The 21,051-nt window shown below is 54.9% G+C and overlaps 1 protein-coding gene across 1 annotated transcript in view; it reads right to left on the bottom strand.

Annotated features, from left to right (window-relative positions):
- Window positions 1–8,508: 8,508 nt before the first annotated feature.
- ARSA (arylsulfatase A) overlaps window positions 8,509–21,051 on the bottom strand; it is a 14,528-nt gene continuing 1,985 nt past the window's right edge. The window contains exons 3-9 of the mRNA XM_015420925.1: window positions 18,820–19,060; window positions 16,835–17,053; window positions 16,545–16,714; window positions 12,790–12,914; window positions 11,139–11,266; window positions 8,952–9,054; window positions 8,509–8,864 (exon numbers count right to left, since the gene is read on the bottom strand). Of these exons, the coding sequence (XP_015276411.1) occupies window positions 8,509–8,864; window positions 8,952–9,054; window positions 11,139–11,266; window positions 12,790–12,914; window positions 16,545–16,714; window positions 16,835–17,053; window positions 18,820–19,060 (1,342 nt within the window). The remainder of the gene's footprint in view (window positions 8,865–8,951; window positions 9,055–11,138; window positions 11,267–12,789; window positions 12,915–16,544; window positions 16,715–16,834; window positions 17,054–18,819; window positions 19,061–21,051) is intronic.

Raw genomic sequence — 21,051 nt, 5'->3', positions numbered from 1 at the left:
CAGGTGCAAGTGGAGGAGTGGGGAATCAAACCCGGTTCTCCCAGATTAGACTCTGCACACTTAACCACGACACCAAACTGACTCCTCCAAACTAGCGGGTGGCCTCTATGGCATTCTACCACACTGAGGTTCCTCCCCTCACTTATCCAGGAATTTCCAAATTCGGAGCTGGCGACCCTAGGAGACTGCTCAGCCTAAGCAAGAGAACCTCCCCTCCAACAGACGGAGCAACCTGGAGTGAACTGTGGGGTACCTATAGAGAGGCCGGTGAGATGTCGTCCAGGTGGGTCACAGTCCAGGGAGTGCCCGGGAAGGGGGCTTTCCTCCCCAGCCCCACCCCCTAGGCTGTGCTTACTCTCTGGGTCGTAGCCATATGCCCCCGAGAGCTGCAGCAAAGTCCCAAGCCCCAGGAGAAGGCCGGCTGGGGTGCCCATCGTGAGCCGTCGGCCTCTGGTGCTGCTGCCACATGGCGGAGCTCCTGCCTCAGGACCGGGATGCTGCGGCATCACAAGCGCTCTCCTTCTGCGTTGCTAGGAGACGGGGCCTGGCCGCTGCCATTGTGGCAGAACAGGGTGCCCCTCCCCTGAAAAGGCGGCGGGAGGGCGGGGGGGCGCCACGGAGGACGGGCTGTCACGGAAATGGCCGTCCGTGGCCCGCTCAGCACCGGCCACAATGTCAGCCCTAAGCCAGGGTGAGCGGAGGAAGGGGGACCATAGCAAAGCTTGTGGAATGCTGAGACAATGGGCCTTCTGGAGGGCCGAGGCTCTTCTGGAACCGGGGCCCTCCAGCCCTTCTTTCCAGGTGGCCGTAAGTGGGAAGGGCCTTCTTGGTCACGGCACCCGAACTTCTGCGCTCCTTCCTCGGGGGGAGTCCTCTGCCTCCCTCTATCAGACTCCCTCTGATGGACCTCCTGATGGCCCCTGGTGTTTTTGGCCACTGTGTGACACAGAGTGTTGGATTGGATGGGCCATTTGGCCTGATCCAACTTTGGCTTCTCTTATGTTCTTATGTCTGGGGCAAGGGATGCTCTATATTCTTGGTGCTGGGGGGGGGCAACAGTGGGAGGCCTTCTGGAGTTCTGGCCCCACTGATGGAGTTCCTGATGGCACCTGGTATTTCTGGCCACTGTGTGACACAGAGTGTTGGACTAGATGGGCCATTGGCCTGATCCAGCATTGGCTTCTCTTATGTTCTACTGTCTGGGGCAAGGGATGCTCTGTGTTCTTGGTGCTTGGGGTGGGGGGTCAACAGTGGGAGGGCTTCTAGTGTCCTGGCCCTGCTGCTGGACCTCCTGATGGCACCTGGTATTACTGGCTGCTGTGTGACACAGAGTGTGGGACTAAAGGGGCCCCTGGTCTGATCCAACATTGGCTTCTTTTATGTCTTCTTATGTCCGGGGCAAGGGATGCTCTGTATTCTTGGTGTTTGGAACGGGGGGCAACAGTGGGAGGGCTCCTGGTGTCCTGGCTCACTGCTGGACCTCCTCATGGCACCTGGTATTTTTGGCCACTGTGCGACAGAGTGTGGGACTGGAGGGGCCATTGGCCTGATCCAACATTGGCTTCTCTTACATTCTTATGTCCAGGGCAAGGGATGCTCTCTATTCTTGTGCCTGGGGGGGGGCAACAGTGGGAGGGCTCCTAGTGTCCTGGCCCCACTGCTGGACCTCCTGATGGCACCTGGTATTTTTGGCCACTGTGTGACACAGAGTGTGGGACTGGAGGGGCCATTGGCCTGATCCAACATTGGCTTCTATTATGTTCTTATGTCCAGGGCAAGGGATGCTCTCTATTCTTGGTGCTTGGGGGGTAGTGTCTTGGCCCCACTGCTGGACCTCCTGAGGGCACCTGGTAATTTTGGCCACTGTATGACACAGAGTGTTGGACTGGAGGGGCCACTGGCCTGAGCCAACATTGGCTTCTCTTATGTTCTTATGTAAACTTTCACCAGCAGGTGAGGACTTTTCTGTTTCCTCTTGCAAGCCCCCACTAACGGTTCCTGGCCCTCGTCCTAGTGTGGTTTGTTCACTGGTTTTTAACTGAATTATTTTAAACTGTATTTTTAATTGCACAAATGTTGTTCAATCCATTTTCGTCTCCACAGGCTGCTAAGGAAGAATCAGAAATGTTGGGGCAAAGAAATGACCCCCCCCCCAATGCTTAGTCTGACACGAAAGTCTTAACACTGTTCGCTGCCCCAAGCCTACATTGTGCAGGAAAAGCCCATTGACAAACAGAGTTATGGGGCTGGGGGGGGGGGCAGAAACACTCCAAGGGAGGGGCTCAGAGGGAGAACACCTGCTTTGTGGGAGGAAGGTTCCTGGGTCAGAGCACCATAGAATGTTAGACTCGGAAGGGATCTTGCAGGTCATCTAGTCCAGCCCCCTGCACTCTGCAGGAGCACAGCCGAAACACAGCCCTACAACATACCCGAAAGATCGTCATTCAGCGAAGGAGCACCCACCACCTCCCGAGGCAGTCTGTTCCACTGCTCAACCACTCTTACCGGTAGGAAGTTTCTCCTGATATTTAGCCGGTAACGACTCCCTTGTAATTCCCACCCATTAGATCTAGTCTTGCAATCCGGAGCAAGAGAGAATAGATCTGCTCCGTCTGCTACCTGACAGCCCTTCAAACACTTGAAGATTGCAATCATGTCCCCTCTAAGCCTTCTCTTTCCCAGGCCCTCTTCTGGACACGCTCGAGCTTGTCAACATCCTTCCTGAAATGTGGTGCCCAAAACTGGACACAGGACTCCAGGTCAGGCCTGACCATAGCGGAATAGAGTGGAACTACCACCTCCCGTGATCTGGACACAATACTTCTGTGAATGCATCCTAAGATTGCATTTGCTTTCTTTGCAGTCACATTGCACTGCAGGCTCATATTTAGCTCCACCAGAACACCCAGATCCCTTTCACAGGTGCTGCTGTCAAGCCAAGTCTCTCCCATTCTATATCTGTGCCTTTGATTTTTTGCACCTAAGTGTAGGACTTTGCACTTCTCTCTATTGAAATTCATGTTATTTGTCTCAGCTCACTGTTCCAGCCTATCGAGATCATTTTGAATCCTGACTCTGTCTTCGTCAGAATTAGCAATCCCATCCAGCTTTGTGTCATCTGCAAATATGATAAGCATTCCCTCTATGTCTTCCTCCAGGTCATTTATAAAAACATTGAACAACACCGGGCCTAGGACCGAGCCCTGCAGCACTCCACTCGAGACTTCCCTCCACGTAGACACAGAGCCATTTACGAGCACTCGTTGGGTACGATTTTTCAACCAACCATGAATCCATTCAATGGTTGCACCCAGGGGTGATTTCCTGCGGGAGCGCACAGGAGCGGAGCTCCGGCAGTAAGGAGCCCAGGGGGCGGGCACATGCAACAAGCCCCGCCCCCTGCTCCCAGCAGCCCGCAGTTGGGCCACGAGGAGCAAGAAGTTGCACCCCGGCCCGCCTTCAGGTACAAGCTCTCCCTCCTCTGTGAGGGACAGATCTGTGCGCCCCCCCCCCAATAGCTAGCAATCCAAAACAGTCCAGTGGAGCCTGAGCGGTGGATGTTGCCTTCTGACACACTCCCGGTGATATCAGGGGATGTGCAACATACAAATGAGTAATGCTAATGAGCTCCTGCACCTCTTTTTCTATGGAATGACCCCTGGTTGCACCATCCAGCCCACACTTAACCAGCTTATCCCAGCATCTCGTTAAAAGGACCAGGTAGGAGGTGTGGTCCAGTGTTCCCTCTAAGCTGAGTTAGTGTGAGCTAGCTCACATATTTTTGTCTTAGCTCAGGGGGGATGGCTCCAGAGCCAACTAATTTATGCAGCAGCCAAATCGCTCGCTCACAGCTTTAATGCCAGGAGCTCACCAAGTAGAATTTTTGCTCACAGGACTCTACAGCTTAGAGGGAACATTGGTGCAGTCTTCATTTTTCAGCTGGGTTTTTATCCGTTCATTGTCTTAAAGGCATTGGGGGGGGCAGTCATGGATAACAGGATAGGCCCTTTAATGGATTGAAAAACTGGCCAAACAGCAGAAAGAAGAGAGTAAGAATAAGATTATCGTTCTCACAATTGAGGGAAGTGACCAGTGGGGTCGCACAAGGAAGAGGAGGAGTTTGGATTTATACCCCACCCTTCTGACAACCTCCTTTCCCTTCCCCCTCCCCACAACAGACACCCTGTGAGGCAGGTGGTGCTGAGAGAGCTCTTTTGAGGACTGCTCCTGAGAGAACAGCTCTTGAGAGAACTGGTGACTGACCCAAGGTCACACCAGCAGCTGCATGTGGAGGAGTGGGGAATCAAGCCCAGTTTCCCCAGATTAGAGACTCTGCTCCTAACCACGACGCCCAACTGGCTCGGCATCAGGACGGTTGGGAGAGTGAAATCCCTCCCACTCTGTACGCAGCCTGTGAAGCACTTCACGCTCTTCAGAAATCCATGCGTCAGTCCTGCAAGGCAGGCCGATTTTATCATTCCCATATCTGGGAGGGGAGGTAGAGCGAGACAAAATGGCTGGTCTCTGGCCGCAGGCAGGTGGAACAGCCTCTGCTTCTCCCCCACATCGCTAAAGGAGTTCCCACTTTCAATAAGCTTGCTAGGCAGGCCTTTAAATGGGCAGACTGAAGGGAACCTCTCTATAAACAGGCAGTCTACCTCTAAATCTCAGCGCCAGGAAGCAACGTCAGGAGAAGGCCTCAGCCTCTATGCCCGGCTTGTTGTTTTCATCCCTCCAGAGGAAGTGGCTGGCTCCTCTTATCTTCTTCCTCTGATTTAGTAAATTTTGTCCCATCCCCCCACCAACTCTCCCTCTAAGCTGTGGAGCCTTGTCAGCAAAAATTCTACTTTGTGACCAGGAGTCATTTCCTGCAAGAGCGCACAGGAGCGGAGCTCCGGTAGTAAAGAGCCCAGGGGGCGGGCACATGCAACAAGCCCCACCCCCTGCTCCCAGCAGCCCTCAGTCAGAGCAAGGTGCAGCCAGGTAAGTTGCAGAGCCCCCCGGTCCAAAACAGTCCAGTGGCACCTTTAAGACCAAGTTTTATTCAGGGACAAGCTCTACCCCCTCTGGCAGGACAGATCTGCCCGTTCCGCCCCCCCATAGCTAGCAATCCAGAACAGTCCAGTGGAGCCTTCTGACACACTTCCGGTGATGTCAGGGGGTGTGGCACATGCAAATGAGTTATGCTAATACATTATGCTAATAAACTCCTTTTGTTACTGTCCATGGGGTTTTCTTGGCAAAAGATACTGGAGTGGGTTGTCATTTCCTTCTCCAGTGGATCACGCTTGGTCTGGCGGGAGCTGGTCCATGGGGTTGCGAAGAGTCGGACTCGACCGTGCGACTGAACAACAATAAACTCCCGCACCTCTTTTTCTAGGAAATGACCCATTTGTGACATACTGGCATTAATGTTGTGAGCGAGTGATTTGGCTACCGCATAAATTACTTTGCTCTGGAGCCCTCCTCCCTGAGCTGAGACAAAAATGTGTGAGCCAGAGGCTAAAAAACTGTGAGCTAGCTCACACTAACTGAGCTTAGAGGGAACACTGCTTTGGAGCCCTCCTTCCTGAGCTAAGACAAAAACGGTGTGAGCCTTAGAGGGAACACTACCACCACCACCCCAGCCCCTTTTACAAAAGCGCCAATTCTTTACTTTTAAGACCTTCCCAGTGTCTGCAGGAAGGCTGGTCAAGATCTTATTGGCAAGGATCGGGCGCCCTCTGCTGGCCGCTCCCCACCCATCGTCCCTCTGCCGGGGTCTCCTCAGGCGCCTGCGCAGAGCTCTGACCGTGCAGGCAATTGGGGGATGCAGCAGCGCTGCAACGAGTCCCGCCCCACCCCGGCAGCCACTGGGCTTGAGGAAGAGGGGGCCGCCTCTGCGCTTTCCCCGCAGTCCACCGGCACACCTCCCACCTCCTCCTCGAGTGCAAAAAGGGCCCCCCGGGGTGGGGGGTACCCACCAGGACCAAAGAGCAGAGAGACCGGGCAGCGAACCAGGAAACACCTTTATTAGCAGGAACTCTCAGCCGCAGAAGGAGGAAGTCCCCATTTGAGACACCTCCAGGGAATCCAGGCTTGGGAAAGAAAGGAGGGAAGTCAGGGGGCAGCGCTGGGGGGGGGCAAGGTTGGGTCTCTTGACCAGAGGAAAGAAGCAGAGAGGTCAGCAATAGGGGCACCCTCCTCCCCACCCCCCACATTCTTGCACAAAAGAAAAATCGGTCGTACATACAGAAGCGATGCAAAAACGCACAGAGGCCATGGGGTCGACAGAGAAAGAGCACCAAAGGGAACCCCCCCACACACACAACCAGGCCTTTGGGCAGATGCTGCAGCTGATTTAGAAGAGGAGATTGGATTTATACCCCGTCCTTCACGCGGAGTCTCAGAGCGGATTACAACCTCCTTTCCCTTCCCCTCCCCACCACAGACACCCCATGAGGCAGGCGGGGCTGAGAGACCTCTGAGAGAACTGCCCTTGAGAGAACAGCCCTGAGAGAACTTGTGACTGACCCAAGGTCACACCAGCAGCTGCATGTGGGGGGGAGGAGTGGGAAATCAAGCCCGTTTCTCCCAGATTAGAGTCCACACTCCTAACCACTACACCAAACTGGCTGTCATGGAAGAGTCTGGATTTATACCCTGCCCTTCACTACCCAAAGGTGTCTCAGAGCGGCTTACAAACTCCTTTCCCTCCCCCTCCCCACAACAGACAGACACCCTTGAGGGAGGCGGGGCTGAGAGAGCTCTCTTGAGAACCACCCTTGAGAGAACAGAACTACGGCTTGCCTAAGGTCATCCAGCAGCTGCGAGTCAGTGGAGGAGTGGGGAATCAAACCCGGTTCTCCCAGATCAGAGTCCACGCTCCCAACCACTACGCCAAACTTAGGGCACAACTGGAACGCCACGGCTGCTTTCGCCCGATCCATCCTGATGCAGGAGGGTGTGCCCCAAGGCCTGGGCCGTTGGCACTCCAACTCGGCACTTCGGTGGAAGATGGCACCATTCCAAAAGCTTTGTTATGGAGGCAAGAGAGCCAGGCCCTCAAGGTTCTGTTCCTGGCCTGACGGGGGCCGTTCTTCAACAAAAGACGCCTCCAAGGAAGAAAGCGCCCAGAGCTCACTTGATCGCCACAGATCTCAGAAGCGAAGCAGGTTCAGCCCCGGTTAGTACTTGGATGGGAGACGACCGAGGAAATCCAAGGTCCTGAAGCATCTCAGACTGAATTCTGCAACATGCCTCCGACTCCAGGGGCCAGGATCGGCTACTTTGCTTTTCTCTACTTTGCTCAATTTTTCACAGAAACGGCCCCACCAAGGGACTGCTTGGGACAGTGCAAGCAGTGGCGGCCCCTCTTGGGCTGGGTCTGAGGTGTGGCTGTGCACATGGGGGGGGGGGGAGAGGGCCACCAAAACACCTTGAACCAGCCCTGGTCACGGCCGAAACCTCTGAAGCACAACTTCCTCGTTCCCCCCCCCCCTTTTCCTCTCTCTGGCTCCAAAGAGCTGATAGAATTCCCACCGCTGAGTCTGGTGACCCCGGAGTCCTGTCATGTTTGCGACAACGGATGGACACGGCTAGCTCTCTGGACTCAGAACCAAAGGGGGCTGTACCCCCAACAATGGTTCTGCAAACAATAAACAGGCCGGACTTTCCGCTGGCACCAGCAGGGCCGGCTCACTCACTAGGCAAACTAGGCGATCGCCTAGGGTGGGCCGGCCCTTAGGGGTGCCAAACTGCACCCAGCCCCGTACTCTGAGAGTTTTTTGATTATTTGTGTTTTTCATTCTTCCTAAAATGCATTTATTTTTGAAAAATGGCAGGCACAGGGGGGGCGTCAGAAGGGATCCTTGCCTAGGGTGCAAAATAAGCTTTTGTTCCATAACCAAAAAGGCGGGGGGGGGGGAAAGAAGGCAGTTTCTCCTCCAGCACCCCCACTCACACCAGGCCTCTGTCCTTCTGGGAAACTCAAACCCCGCTGGTTCCGGAGACAGAGGTGGAGTTGGGGCCTGCCTTCCAGCCGCGACGTCGTCCTCACCTCCCAACGGGGGCCAACTCTACCCGCGAACAGTTTCGTGGAATGGAAATAAAACATCTTTCCCAAAGCGGACCCAGCCCTGAGCCTTGGCTTCCGCTTCTCCTGTAGGGCCACGGTCTGAGCCAAGGGAGTCACCCAAAAGGGCATTTTGGCACACCAGCGTCTCATGGTGAAAACACTGCGTAAACGCACACTCTCAGGGCGACGGCTGGTATTCACCATCACCCAGCGAAATACCCCCTTCTCCTCACAGGAGGGTGAAAGCCTCGTTTCAGCCTGATTACTTCCGAAGGCCCCATCAGTGCACCAAGCAGCACCCACCCACCCCCAAAGAAAAGACCAGAGAGACTCTGCCCCGAGGAACTTAACAATCCAGCCCTTCCCTGGGCAGAGCAGAAGAGCTGACCCTCGTCTCATGGGGACTCCCCACCTGAAAAGCCACCCTGAGTTTAAGCCGAAGAGGCGGGAATTCAAAGGATGGTTCCGGTGGGGGGGGAGAGGAGCGGGCGGAGCCAAGAGGGAGACGGACAGCGGCAGCAGGAAGGCTTGGACCGGCACTGGGGGTTGCAGCAGGGCTCGAGCGCGGGGTCCTGGCCCCGCCCCGGCTGACTCTCCCCGAACTCCATCTGCTCGTCGAAAGTGGCCTTCTGCAAGCATATCTCCTTGAGGACAGCCAGAATTTCTGGCTTGATCACCCCTCCCCAGACAAGGTTGTAGTTCTCAGCCGGGTCCAACTCCAGGTCGTACAGCAGGGGGGGCTCCCGGGCCACCAGGGGGGTCAGGCCGCTGCAGTCCTGGTCGGGGGTCGTGCTGCTGTGGAAGGCGCCTGGAGAGAGAGAGAGATGGAGAGGAGAGGGGAAGGGCATGGGCATCAGGCTCCAGCCCAGCAAGGGAGGGGGGGGCTTGAGCTCACCTTGGGTGAAGAAGTGGGCTTTGTACTTTCCATAACGGACAGCGAAGACACCGAGCAGCGGGTTGGGGGCCGGCGGGTAATAGAACATGGCCTTGCGGGGGCTCTGTCGTTGGAACCAGAGCAGAAGGACGGGGAGTCACAGAAGAGGCATCATGGGAACACACAAACACAGACGTTAACGCTGCCTGATACTGAAACAGACCATCGGTCCACAAAGGTCAGTACTGTCTACTCAGACTGGCAGTGACTCTCCAGGGTCTCAGGCAGAGGTCTTTCACATCACCTCCTGCCTGGTCCTTTTTAACTGGAGATGCCGGGGATTGAACCTGGGACCTTCTGCATGCCAAGCAGAGGCTCTGCCACTGAGCCACGGCCCCTCTTTGCAGCTCTCCAGGGTCTCAAGCGGAGGTCTTTCCCATCACCTCCTGCCTGGTCCTTTTTAACTGGAGATGCCGGGGATTGAACCTGGGACCCTCTGCATGCCAAGCAGAGGCTCTTTTACTGAGCCACGGCCCCTCTTTACAGCTTTCCAGGGTCGGCTTCAAGAGGGAATTAGATAAACATATGGAGCAGAGGTCCATTGGTGGCTATTAGCCACAAGGTATAGATAGGAACTCTCAGTCCGGGGCAAGGGATGCTCTGTATTCTTGGTGCTTGGGGCCAGTTGGGAACTGGCAACAGTGGGAGGGCTCCTGGTGTCCTGGCCCCACTGGTGGATCTCCTGATGGCACCTGGTGTTTTTGGCCACTGTGTGACACAGAGTGTTGGACTGGATGGGCCTCCTCAAAACAATTGCTTTACCCCTTAGAGTTCCACTTTTATGTTTCCATGGGCTGCACAATCTTCAGGACAGGCAGCAGTTCAACTGGTGCTGTTTACAACAAGGAGATGCAAGAGAGGGGAAGGCATCACCCATGGAATTTTGGCCCGCCCTGCAAACATTAAGGGCACAAGAAACTTCCCCCTCCTCCTTCCCCCCTCCCAAGCCTTGGTCAATGCAGGACTTTCCCCACACCAACTTCCACCCATAACTTGTAAGCATTCTTGTAATTTTTCTCCCTGTCCGAAAATACCAGAACTCGAGGGCATCCAATGAAGCTGATGGGCAGGAGGTTCAGGACGGACAAAAGGAAATGCCTCTTTACACAGAGGGTGATTAAAATGTGGAATTCGCTGCCAGAGGATATTGTGATGGCCACAGGCACAGACAGCTTTAAAAGGGGATTGGACAGATTCATGGAGGAGAGGTCTATCAGCAGCTGCTAGCCACGGGGACTGAGGGGAGCCTCCACAGCCAGAGGCAGTCAGCCTTTGAATCCCAGAGCCTCGGCCTCCATGCTGGCCCTCCAGAGGAACTGGTTGGCCACTGTGTGAGACAGGAGGCTGGACTAGATGGACCCTCACTGCTCTGATCCAGCAGGGCTCTTCTGACATTCTTATGAAAGCCTCAGCCTCCATGCCCTGTTGTTGGCCCTCCAGAGGAACGGGTTGGCCGCTGTGTGAGACAGGATGCTGGACTAGATCACTGGTCTGATCCAGCAGGGCTGACATTCTTATGAAAGCCTCAGCCTCCATGCCCTGTTGTTGGCCCTCCAGAGGAACGGGTTGGCCGCTGTGTGAGACAGGATGCTGGACTAGATCACTGGTCTGATCCAGCAGGGCTGACATTCTTATGAAAGCCTCAGCCTCCATGCCCTGTTGTTGGCCCTCCAGAGGAACGGGTTGGCCGCTGTGTGAGACAGGATGCTGGACTAGATCACTGGTCTGATCCAGCAGGGCTGACATTCTTATGAAAGCCTCAGCCTCCATGCCCTGTTGTTGGCCCTCCAGAGGAACTGGTTTGGCTGCTGTGTGAGACGGGATGGTGAACTAGATGGACCCTCACTGGTCTGATCCAGCAGGGCTCTTCGGATGTTCTAATCAGGGGAAGGCCTCGGCCTCCATGCCCTGTTGTTGTCCCTCCAGAGGAACTGGTTTGGCTGCTGTGTGAGACGGGATGGTGAACTAGATGGACCCTCACTGGTCTGATCCAGCAGGGCTCCTGTTCTTATTCCTAGCAGGGCCAAGTGGACCAGAGGTGTAACTGGCCCTTCAGGGACAGCAGCCAGGCGGAAAGGGGCACCCACCCCCCTGCTGCCCACAAGGGTCCCCCTACCACCCACTGCCCATCACCAACCCAAAGCTCACCTTCCCACTTCCAAAGAGGACAGGGCTGAGGTCGAAGCCGTCCAAGGTGACGCTGGGCAGGGCCGCCCCCGCCAGAGCCGCTAGAGTCGGCAGGATGTCCAAGGTGCTGGCCAGCTCATGGGTCACCCCTGGACAGAGACAGGAGGGGAAAGGAGGACAGAGGGAGGGCACAGCACCCGCCCAGGTAAACAACAGTCATTCGCTGCATACTAGCCCTACTGCACCCCCCACCCCCCTTCATACAGAAGAAGAGAGGAGATTGGATTTATACCCCGCCCTTCACTACCCAAAGGAGTCCCAGAGCAGCTTACAGACTCCTTCCCTCCCCACAACAGACACCCGGTGAGGGAGGTGGGGCTGAGAGAGCTCTCTGGAGAACTGCTCTTGAGAGAACAGCTCTGAAAGAATTTGTGACTGACCCAAGGTCACACCAGCAGCTGCACGTGGAGGAAGAGTGGGGAATCAAACCCGGTTCTCCCAGATTAGAGTCGACACTCCTAAACCACTACACCAAACTGGCTCTCTAAGCATATAAAGGAACAGCTTTAAAAAGGGAATAGACAGATACATTCATGGAGGAGAGGTCTATGAATGGCTATGGTGACTAATTGGAACCTCCACATTAAGGAGCACTAAGCCTTTGAATCCCAAAGCCAGGAGGCAACATCAGGGGAAGGCCACGGCCTCTCTGCCCTGCTGCTGGCCCTCCACAGGAACTGGCTGTTGGACCTCTAGGGGAACCAATTGGTTCTTATAAACAATCGAGGGGCTGATCATGTGGATCCGTTGCACTAATAAGCAGCACTTTCCCCAACACAAAGCACTTTTCCCAGCAGCAAACAGGACAGATTGTTTCTAGCCCTCATGCTTAGGCTCTGTGCTGAGACACATGAAGAACAGTGAGAGAAGAAGGTGGAGGGGGGGTTGGATTTATACCCAGCCCTCCACTACCCAAAGGAGTCTCAGAAAGAACTTGTGACTGACCCAAAGTCACACCAGCTGGCTGCAAGCAGAGGAAGAAGAGGAAGAAGAGATTGGATTTATACCCCGCCCTTCACTACCCAAAGGTGTCTCAGGGCGGATTACAACTCCTTTCCCTTCCCCTCCCCACAACAGACACCCCCTGTGAGGGAGGTGGGGCTGAGAGAGCTCTGACAGAAACGGCTTTTTCAAGGACAGCTCTTGTCAGAACCACGGCTTGCCCAAGGTCATCCAGCAGCTGCAAGTGGAGGAGTGGGGAATCAAACCGGGTTCTCCCAGATTAGAGTCCACCACTACACCAAACCGGCTCTCTCAACCACTATGCACTTAACCACTACATCAAACTGGAGGAGGAGGAGTTCGGATGTATACCCCGCCCTTCACTCGGAGTCTCAGAGAGGCTTACAAACTCCTTTCCCTTCCCCTCCCCACAACAGACACCCTGTGAGGGAGGTGGGGCTGAGAGAGCTCTGACAGAAACGGCTCTTTTCCAAGAACAGCTCTTATCAGAACCACGGCTTGCCCAAGGTCATCCAGCCAGGTGCGAGTGGAGGAGGAGTGGGGAATCAAACCCGGTTCTCCCAGATTAGAGTCCACGCTCCTAACCACGACACCAAACTCCTGCTTCACAGCCGCTGTGAACAACAGGCCCGGAGCGGACAGGACTTACCAGGAGCGATGTGGCCGGGCCAGTAGGCGATGGCGGGCTCCCTCATCCCGCCCTCGTAGGTGGTCCCTTTGCCGCACTTGAGGTGGCCCGAACTGCCCCCCCGAGACATGCGCATGGTCTCCGGGCTGGAGAGAAGGAGAGAAGCAGGGGCCGTTGGCTTCCTCTCTTCCCGCCGGTCCTTACTCACCACACAACCCACAACAACAGCTCTCTGAGGGAAGCCGGGCTGAGTCCGTGACAGGCCCGAGGTCCCCCAGTGAGCTTCCACGGCCGAGGGGGGGAATCCTTATTTTTATTTATTTATTTTTCATATTTATATCCCGCCCTTCCCAGTGGGCTGAGGGCAGCTAACAGGGGCAGGCCGTTAGCCATGCCACATATAAAACATATAAAAACATAATAAAACATTCAACATTAAAACCACAATACTCAATCCAGTTACTAATGTCCTAAATCCAAGATGGTAACTCCACAGTTCAAGATGGTACTCCCCTGGTGTACATATCCAGTGACGATGGCATCGGATCTTCTACAGTTTCCCAGTTCTTCCTCCGGCCTCGTCGTTGCATCCTTTAAGATACCTTGACGGTGGTGGTATAATGGGGGGCAGCTCCTACTCAAAGGCCTGGCGGAAGAGCTCCATCTTGCAGGCCCTGCGGAACTGCATAAGGTCCCGCAGGGCCCGGATCTCCCCCGGGAGCTTGTTCCACCAGGTAGGAGCCGCCACCGAGAAAGCCCTGACCCTGGTTGCAGCTAGTTTAACGTCCTTGGGACCCGGGATGACCAACAAATTTTGGGCCCCCGACCGTAGTGCTCTTGGGGGAACATGTGGGGCAAGGCGGTCCCTCAGGTAGGCTGGACCCTGGCCATATAGGGCTTTATAGGTAAGAACCAGCACTTTGAAGCGGATCCGGTACGCTATCGGCAGCCAGTGCAGCGCTTTCAGCACAGGCTGAATAAGGTCCCTCCGAGAAAGACCCATCAGCAGCCTGGCTGCAGCATTCTGCACCAGCTGCAGCTTCCGGAGCTGCGACAAAGGCAGCCCCATGTAGAGAGCGTTGCAGTAGTCTAGCCTCGAGGTGACCATCGCATGGATCACTGTGGCCAGGTCATCGCGGTCAAGGTAGGGGACCAACTGCCGAGCCAACCGAAGATGGTAAAACGCTGACTTGACAGTGCCTGCCACCTGGGCCTCCATCGGTAAAGAGGCATCCAGGAGCACCCCCAAGCTCCTAACCCTAGACGCTGGCACCAAAGGCGCCCCGTTGAAGGTCGGGAGAGGGAGCCCCAACCCCACACCGGTCCAACTCAGGCCCAGGACCTCTGTCTTCGCCGGGTTTAGTTTCAATCGGCTCAGCTGGAGCCAACCAGCCACAGCCTCCAACGCCCGGTGAAGGTCATTGGAACTCGAGTCCGACCGGCCGCCCAGCATCAGATAGAGCTGGGTGTCATCTGCATATTGATGGCACCCAAGCCCATAACTCCGGGCAATCTGGGCAAGGGGGCGCATATAAATGTTAAATAGCATCGGGGACAACACCGCTCCCTGCGGCACCCCACAATCGAGGGGGTACCTATGGGATCGCCGGTCCCTGACAGCCACCCTTTGTCCCCGACCTTGTAGGAAAGAGGCAAACCATTGAAGGGCAAGCCCCTGAATCCCCATGTCGGCAAGGCGGTGGGTCAACAGCTGATGGTCGACCGTATCGAACGCGGCCGACCGATCTAACAACAGCAATGCCGCCACACTACCTCGATCCAGATGCCTTCGGAGATCGTCAGTCAGGGCGACCAAAGCCATCTCAGTCCCATGACCAGGGCGAAAGCCGGACTGGAAGGGATCTAAAACTGAAGCGTCCTCCAGAAAGCTCTGTAGCTGTAACGCCACCGCCCTCTCAATAAGTTTGCCCAAATAGGGCAAATTGGACACCGGCCGATAGTTAGCCAATTCGGCTGGGTCCAAAGATGGTTTATTTTAAGAGAGGGCGGACCATCGCCTCCTTGAGCTCACTCGGGAACTGTCCCTCCAAGAGGGACTCGTTGATAATCTCACTCCGGCTCCCCTGTTTGAACTGTGCCTTCACCCCAGCCAGAAATCTGGAACAGACCGGCACCTCGGATCTCCCCTGCAATTTGGGGCGGGTAATCCACGTCAGTCCTCCCCCGTGCGCACGTAGGCTGCCTGAGTGACACATTGTCACACGGACATTCGAGCAAACAAGGAAGGAGAAGGCGGCCGACACTATAATCAGCCCAAAATGCAAAAGCAACCTTGAAGAATGTAAGCAGAATCCGTTTTTTGCAGAAATATCTATGGCAACATTATATGAACTAACACGCCAACTACAAAGTGCATTATTACACTGACGGACATACAAAAGACAAGAGGGCAGTAAACCCTGCTGAAATAGAGGGCCGAGCCAATGAACAGTCCTTTTAGGCTGTGAGAACAAGACCAGACGTCTCCTGCAACAGCCGAAGGCCAGCTGTCCAGGGCTCCCTTTCCTTCTCACGCCCCGGCAAGCGTCCCAGGGCAGCCACCTTGGCCTGAAGCGGGAGAGTTAGACTCGCATCCAAGAGCACATCAGAGAACCACCAGCTCTGCAGGGTGGAAGCTTCCAGGAGTCAAAGGGAGCTGGGACTCTTTCCAAAGTGCACACCCCAAAAATCTGCTGGGTCTCCGAGGCGCGACTGGACTCGAACGTAACAACTCTTGTTAATGTTTTTATACTGTTGCCAGGTTATTACTGTTTTAATCTCTCTTATATCAGAACTGTGCTGTTTTACTGGCTCTTGCTGTAATAAATTGGATCGAAATTAGACCGACAACCCTGCAAGTTCAATTAGACGAGGAGAAGAAGAAGAAGAAGAGATTGGATTAATACCCCGCCCTTCACTACCCAAAGGTGTCTCAGAGCGGCTTACAAACTCCTTTCCTTTCCCCTCCCCACAACAGACTCCCCGTGAGGTCGGTGGGGCTGAGAGAGCTCTTTCGAGGACTGCCCTTGAGAGAACAGCTCTGACAGAACTATGAAGAAGAGACAGGACAGCTCTGACAGAACTATGAAAAAGAGACAGGACAGCTCTGACAGAACTATAAAGAACTACCCAAAGCTGTCTCAGAGCGGCTCACAAACTCCTTTCCCTTCCCCTCCCCACAACAGACACCCTGTGAGGTAGGTGGGGCTGAGAGCTCTGACAGAAACTGCTCTTTTTCAAAAACAGCTCTGATCAGAACTACGGCTTGCCCAAGGTCATCCAGCCAGATGCAAGTGAAGGGAATCAAACCCGGTTCTCCAAGATTACTGTCCATGCACTGAACCACTACACCAAACTGGTATAAGAAAGTAGGTGGGGCTGGGAGAGCTCTGACAGAAACTGCTCTTTTTCAAGCACAGCTCCGACAGAGCGACGGCTCGTCCAAGGTCATCCAGCAGCTGCAAGTGGGGGAGTGGGGAATCAAACCCAGTTCTCCCAGATTAGAGTCTGCGCTCCTAACCACTACACCAAACTGGCAACCAGATCACAGCTAACCAATGGGGGGGGGGTGTCCCCCTGGTCCTTGTTCAGGCCTCTGCAGGTTCTCACTAGCCAGAGACAAGCCACTCGGCCCTCCTGGCACTCATATGCCTACCCACACCCAAGGGCAACGCAGTTGGCACGGCCTTATTCTTCGGGGCCAGCTCTCCTTCCCAAGTTCCCCAGTCCTGCCTCAAGGAAGGAGCGGGGGGAGTCCGCCTCCCCATCACACTCACCCGTTGTCCGACGTGAAGACGACCAGGGTGTTGTCGCGTACCCCACTGTCCCGCAGCGCTTCCAAGAGATGCCCCACAGAGCCGTCCAACTCTACGAGGGAATCTCCAAAGGGCCCCCTGGGAGTCGTCCCCGTGTATTCCTGGCTGGCAAACTGGGGGTAGTGGGTGTGCTGGGGAGGGGAGAAGACGTCAGCACCCACCGGCCGGGGCCTCGCGGGAAGACCACTCCTCGCCCCAGTTCCCTTGCCCCCCTCCCCTCCGCCTCAGGCCTGGCTGTACCCAGAACTCACGTGGGAGGCGTAATAGAGAAAGAAGGGCTGGCTGCGGCGGGCGCAGGCGGTGATGAAGTCTCGGGCAAAAGTATCATAGCGGGCTTCCAGGTGGGGGAAGGAGATGGGCTGCTCCACGATGCTGAGGTTCCAAAACAGGGGGGCGAGGACCACGCCCTGGTCGCAGAAGCCGAAGCACCGCGTGTTGGGGGGGAAGCAGGTGAGGTTCTGGCAGGGGCCCTGCAATGGAAGAGAGGAAAGGAGGCGTGTCCCTCATGGTCCTCATGGTCCACACACAACCTGCCTGGAGCCACGCAACAATCCCACTGTCTCCAGCCGATGTTCCCTCAAAGCCATGGAGTCTCGTGAGCAAAAATTCTACTTTGTGAGCGAGCGATTTGGCTGCTGCCTAAATCAGTTTGCTCGGGAGTCCTCCTTCCTGAGCTAAGAAAAAAATGTGCAAGCCGGAGGCTAAAAAAACTGTGAGCTAGCTCACACTAACTCAGCTTAGGGGGAACACTGGTCCCCAAAGTGCTAAATCAAGTCCCCTGCTCAGTTGACTCAGGGAGAAGAAGAGGTGCTAAAGCCAGGCTAAGAGGCTGAAACCACACAGACCTCAGCAAAGCCCTACGTGGCTTGTGAGCGGGCTCTCTGAAGGATCACCTTTTCCCATAATTCCCTGCCCCGGCACCAAAATCACAGGGAGGGAGGCCCTCTTGAGCGTCCCACCAATCAAAGAAGCTCATCTGGTGGGTAGACGAGACGGGGCCTTTTCGGTGGCGGCCCCATGATTATGGAACGACCTCCCCAGGGTGGTGCGCCTGGCCCCCCCCCCGACTTCCAATCGTTAGAAAGCAGCTGAAGACAGTTTTTATTGAGGACTGCATTTGACTGATTTAGCTCTTATTTATTGGCAGTCCTGATGGGAGTTTTTAAATGGTGACCTTTTTTATGTGTGTTTTTTTTTTACCATGTTTACTTATACTGTTTTTATTTTGGTTTTTTGTAATTGCTCTATTGCTGTAAGCTGTAAGGCAGCTCAAATGGTTTCAATAAATAATGAATAAACTGGGGAATATTTTATTTTGGACAAACGACATAGCAAGAGATCAGTATTCTGTGCCTGCGTCAAATTTTATGAAGAAATAGTCGCCCTTCATGGGAAAAGGCCTAGGCGTAAATATTAAGCAACCTGATATTTTAAAATGTATGGAATTTTCTCTTTTTACTTCACACCAAAAAGCATAGTCGCTAGGTGTTTAGTTTATTATTATTACGGTCTTAAGACCAACAATACAGATTAAGCATAATATGTGAGGGAGATGAAAAAACCAGTCATAATATACAAAAACAGAAATCTGAATTTCAGAACTTTTAAAATGCGATTCCCGCAATCTAAGAATTAATGCACAAAACTCAGCGACTGAATGTGTAATCTCTGCATTCTTATCTGATAGGAGCCAGTGAAGCCTTGCTTTGTTTGGATTAATGTGCCCAGGTGTCCTATCGACTAATGGGATAATAATTTTAAGAGGAGCCTCCCTGCAAAATGGACAGCTGAAGAACATATGCTCTACCGATTTAACCTCGCTGAAAAGGCGTGGGCATAGCTTTTCAGAGTAGGGGTTTTTACAGTAGCTAGGTGCTGTTTATGTAATAAGAAATCACAAGCATTGTGTTGTTAAACTTCATATCTCTGAGGTTTGACCAAAGTTTTGATACTGTCATGTACACTGATGTAGTACTTTTTCAACCACAGTTTAATAAAATTCGGGGGGGAAAACAAATAATGAATAAATAAACTTTGTGGGCAAGGTCAGACCCATCCTCGCTGTTGCTCTCGCTCGGGTCAGAACCAAGCGGTCCATTCCAGCACCGCCGGCATCACAGGGGCCGCTCGGTTCGGCCTCCCTGGGTCCTTTCCCGCAAGTCAGTGGGCCCGCTCGTCCCTGGACCCTCCCTCCCCACAAAGCACCGACCCCCCACCTCCCTTCGTCCCTGCTCACCTGGTCATGGGAGTAGGGCACGCCCAAGTAGTGGTCAAAGCCCTGGTGGGTGGGCAGAAAGGTTCCATTGGGTCCGACGCCCAAGTGCCACTTGCCCACCATGGCGGTGGCATAGCCCCGGTCCTTCAGCACCTCCGCCACAGTCACCTCGGACAATGGGAGGCCTCCCCGCGACCCCGGGTACAACACACCAGGGTAGATGCCAGAGCGCGTCTGGTAGCGCCCGGTCAGCAGGCCCGCCCTGCAGGTGCAAGCACAAAGAGGCTGAGGAACCGTATTCCAAAGGGGGCAGCCGCCAGCTTGCCCAGCCCCAAGGGAGTGGAGACCCCAGACGTGCCCCAGGCACACTCCCCCCTCCCACTGCGTGTGGCGAGTTCCAGCCAGGGCCGGCATCAACAGAGGCTGAAGCGGGGCGGCTGCCGGGCCCCCGGGGTCCTAGGAAGGCCTATTGCTGCTGACGCCCTCCCTTACTAGTGCTCTACCCCACCCCACCCCCGTGCTCCCAGCTGCCTGCCCTTCCTCCAGTGCCACCAGGGAGAGGGTTGCGGGTAGAGCAGGCCGGAGGAGGAGGAGGTGATTGGATTTATAGCCCGCCCTTCACTCGGAGTCTCAGAGCAGCTGACAAACTCCTTTCCCTTCCCCTCCCCCACAACAGACACCCTGGGAGGTAGGCGGGGCTGAGGGAAGCTCTCTCTCGAGGACTGCTCGTGAGAGAACAACTCCGAGAGAACTTGTGACTGACCCAAGGTCACACCAGCAGCTGCATGTGGAGAAGGAAGAAGAAGAAGAGAAGATTGGATTTAATACCCCTGCCCTTCACTACCCGAAGGAGTCTCAGAGCGGCTTACAATCTCCCTTGTGAACTTTCCCCTCCCCACAACATACACCCTGTGAGGCAGGTGGGGCTGAGGGAGCTCTCTTGAGAACTGCTCTTGAGAGAAGAAGAAGAGATTGGATTTATACCCGGCCCTTCACTACCCAAAGGAGTCTCAGAGTGGCTTACAAACGCCTTTCCCTCCCCCTCCCCACAACAGACACCCTGTGAGGCAGGTGGGGCTGAGGGAGCTCTCTTGAGAACTGCTCTTGAGAGAAGAAGAAGAGATTGGATTTATACCCGGCCCTTCACTACCCAAAGGAGTCTCAGAGTGGCTTACAAACGCCTTTCCCTCCCCCTCCCCACAACAGACACCCTGTGAGGCAGGTGGGGCTGAGGGAGCTCTCTTGAGAACTGCTCTTGAGAGAAGAAGAAGAGATTGGATTTATACCCGGCCCTTCACTACCCAAAGGAGTCTCAGAGTGGCTTACAAACGCCTTTCCCTCCCCCTCCCCACAACAGACACCCTGTGAGGCAGGTGGGGCTGAGGGAGCTCTCTTGAGAACTGCTCTTGAGAGAAGAAGAAGAGATTGGATTTATACCCGGCCCTTCACTACCCAAAGGAGTCTCAGAGTGGCTTACAAACGCCTTTCCCTCCCCCTCCCCACAACAGACACCCTGTGAGGGAGGTGGGGCTGAGAGAGCTCTTTCGAGGACTGCTCATGAGAGAACAGCTCCGAGAGAACTTGTGAGTGACCCAAGGTCACACCAGCAGCTGCATGTGGAGAAGCTCCTAAGCACTCCCCCAAATTGGCTCTCAGGACAGGCAGGAACACTGCAAGCTTGAGAGTGGGGGGGGAGGGCTTTGAGTCAGGTCTGGTGATGGGCAGGAGGCGCTAGGGATGCCAGCCTCCAGGTGGGACCTGGGGATCCCCCAGAATTACAGCCATAATCCAGCCCCAGGAGTGACTGTATTGAAAAAGACAAAGGGATTTTGCAGCCCCTTAAAGACTAATGAATTTGTTTTGGCAGAAGCTTCCGCAGGCCCAGGAGGCATGGATGACCCTCCATCAGATGCCCCCTCCCTTCCAGCCTTCCTGGCCAGGCCAGCTTCTTAGACTCCGTCAGTGGAGGGGCCTTCATCACCTGCCAGGGTTGCCAGGCTCCAGGTGGCACCTGGAGATCTCCCACTTTTACAATTAATCTCCAGATGACCAAGATCGTCTTCTCCTGAAACAAACAGATGCTTTGGAGGGTGGACTCCAGGGTACTGAAGCCCACGGAGGTTCCTGTCCTTCCCCAAGCTCAACCCCCAAATCTCCAGGTGTTTCCCAACCTGGATCTGGCAACTCTATCCCCACCCCCACCCCCTGCCAGTGGCTGGGGGGGGGGGGACTCTCTTGTGGCCTCCCAAAACC

Source organism: Gekko japonicus, unplaced genomic scaffold (genome assembly GCF_001447785.1).
Source record: "Gekko japonicus isolate JY-2015 unplaced genomic scaffold, Gekko_japonicus_V1.1 scaffold2767, whole genome shotgun sequence".
In the NCBI taxonomy this organism is placed as follows: Eukaryota; Metazoa; Chordata; class Lepidosauria; order Squamata; family Gekkonidae; genus Gekko; species Gekko japonicus.
This window is presented reverse-complemented; position numbering and strand designations above follow the sequence as displayed.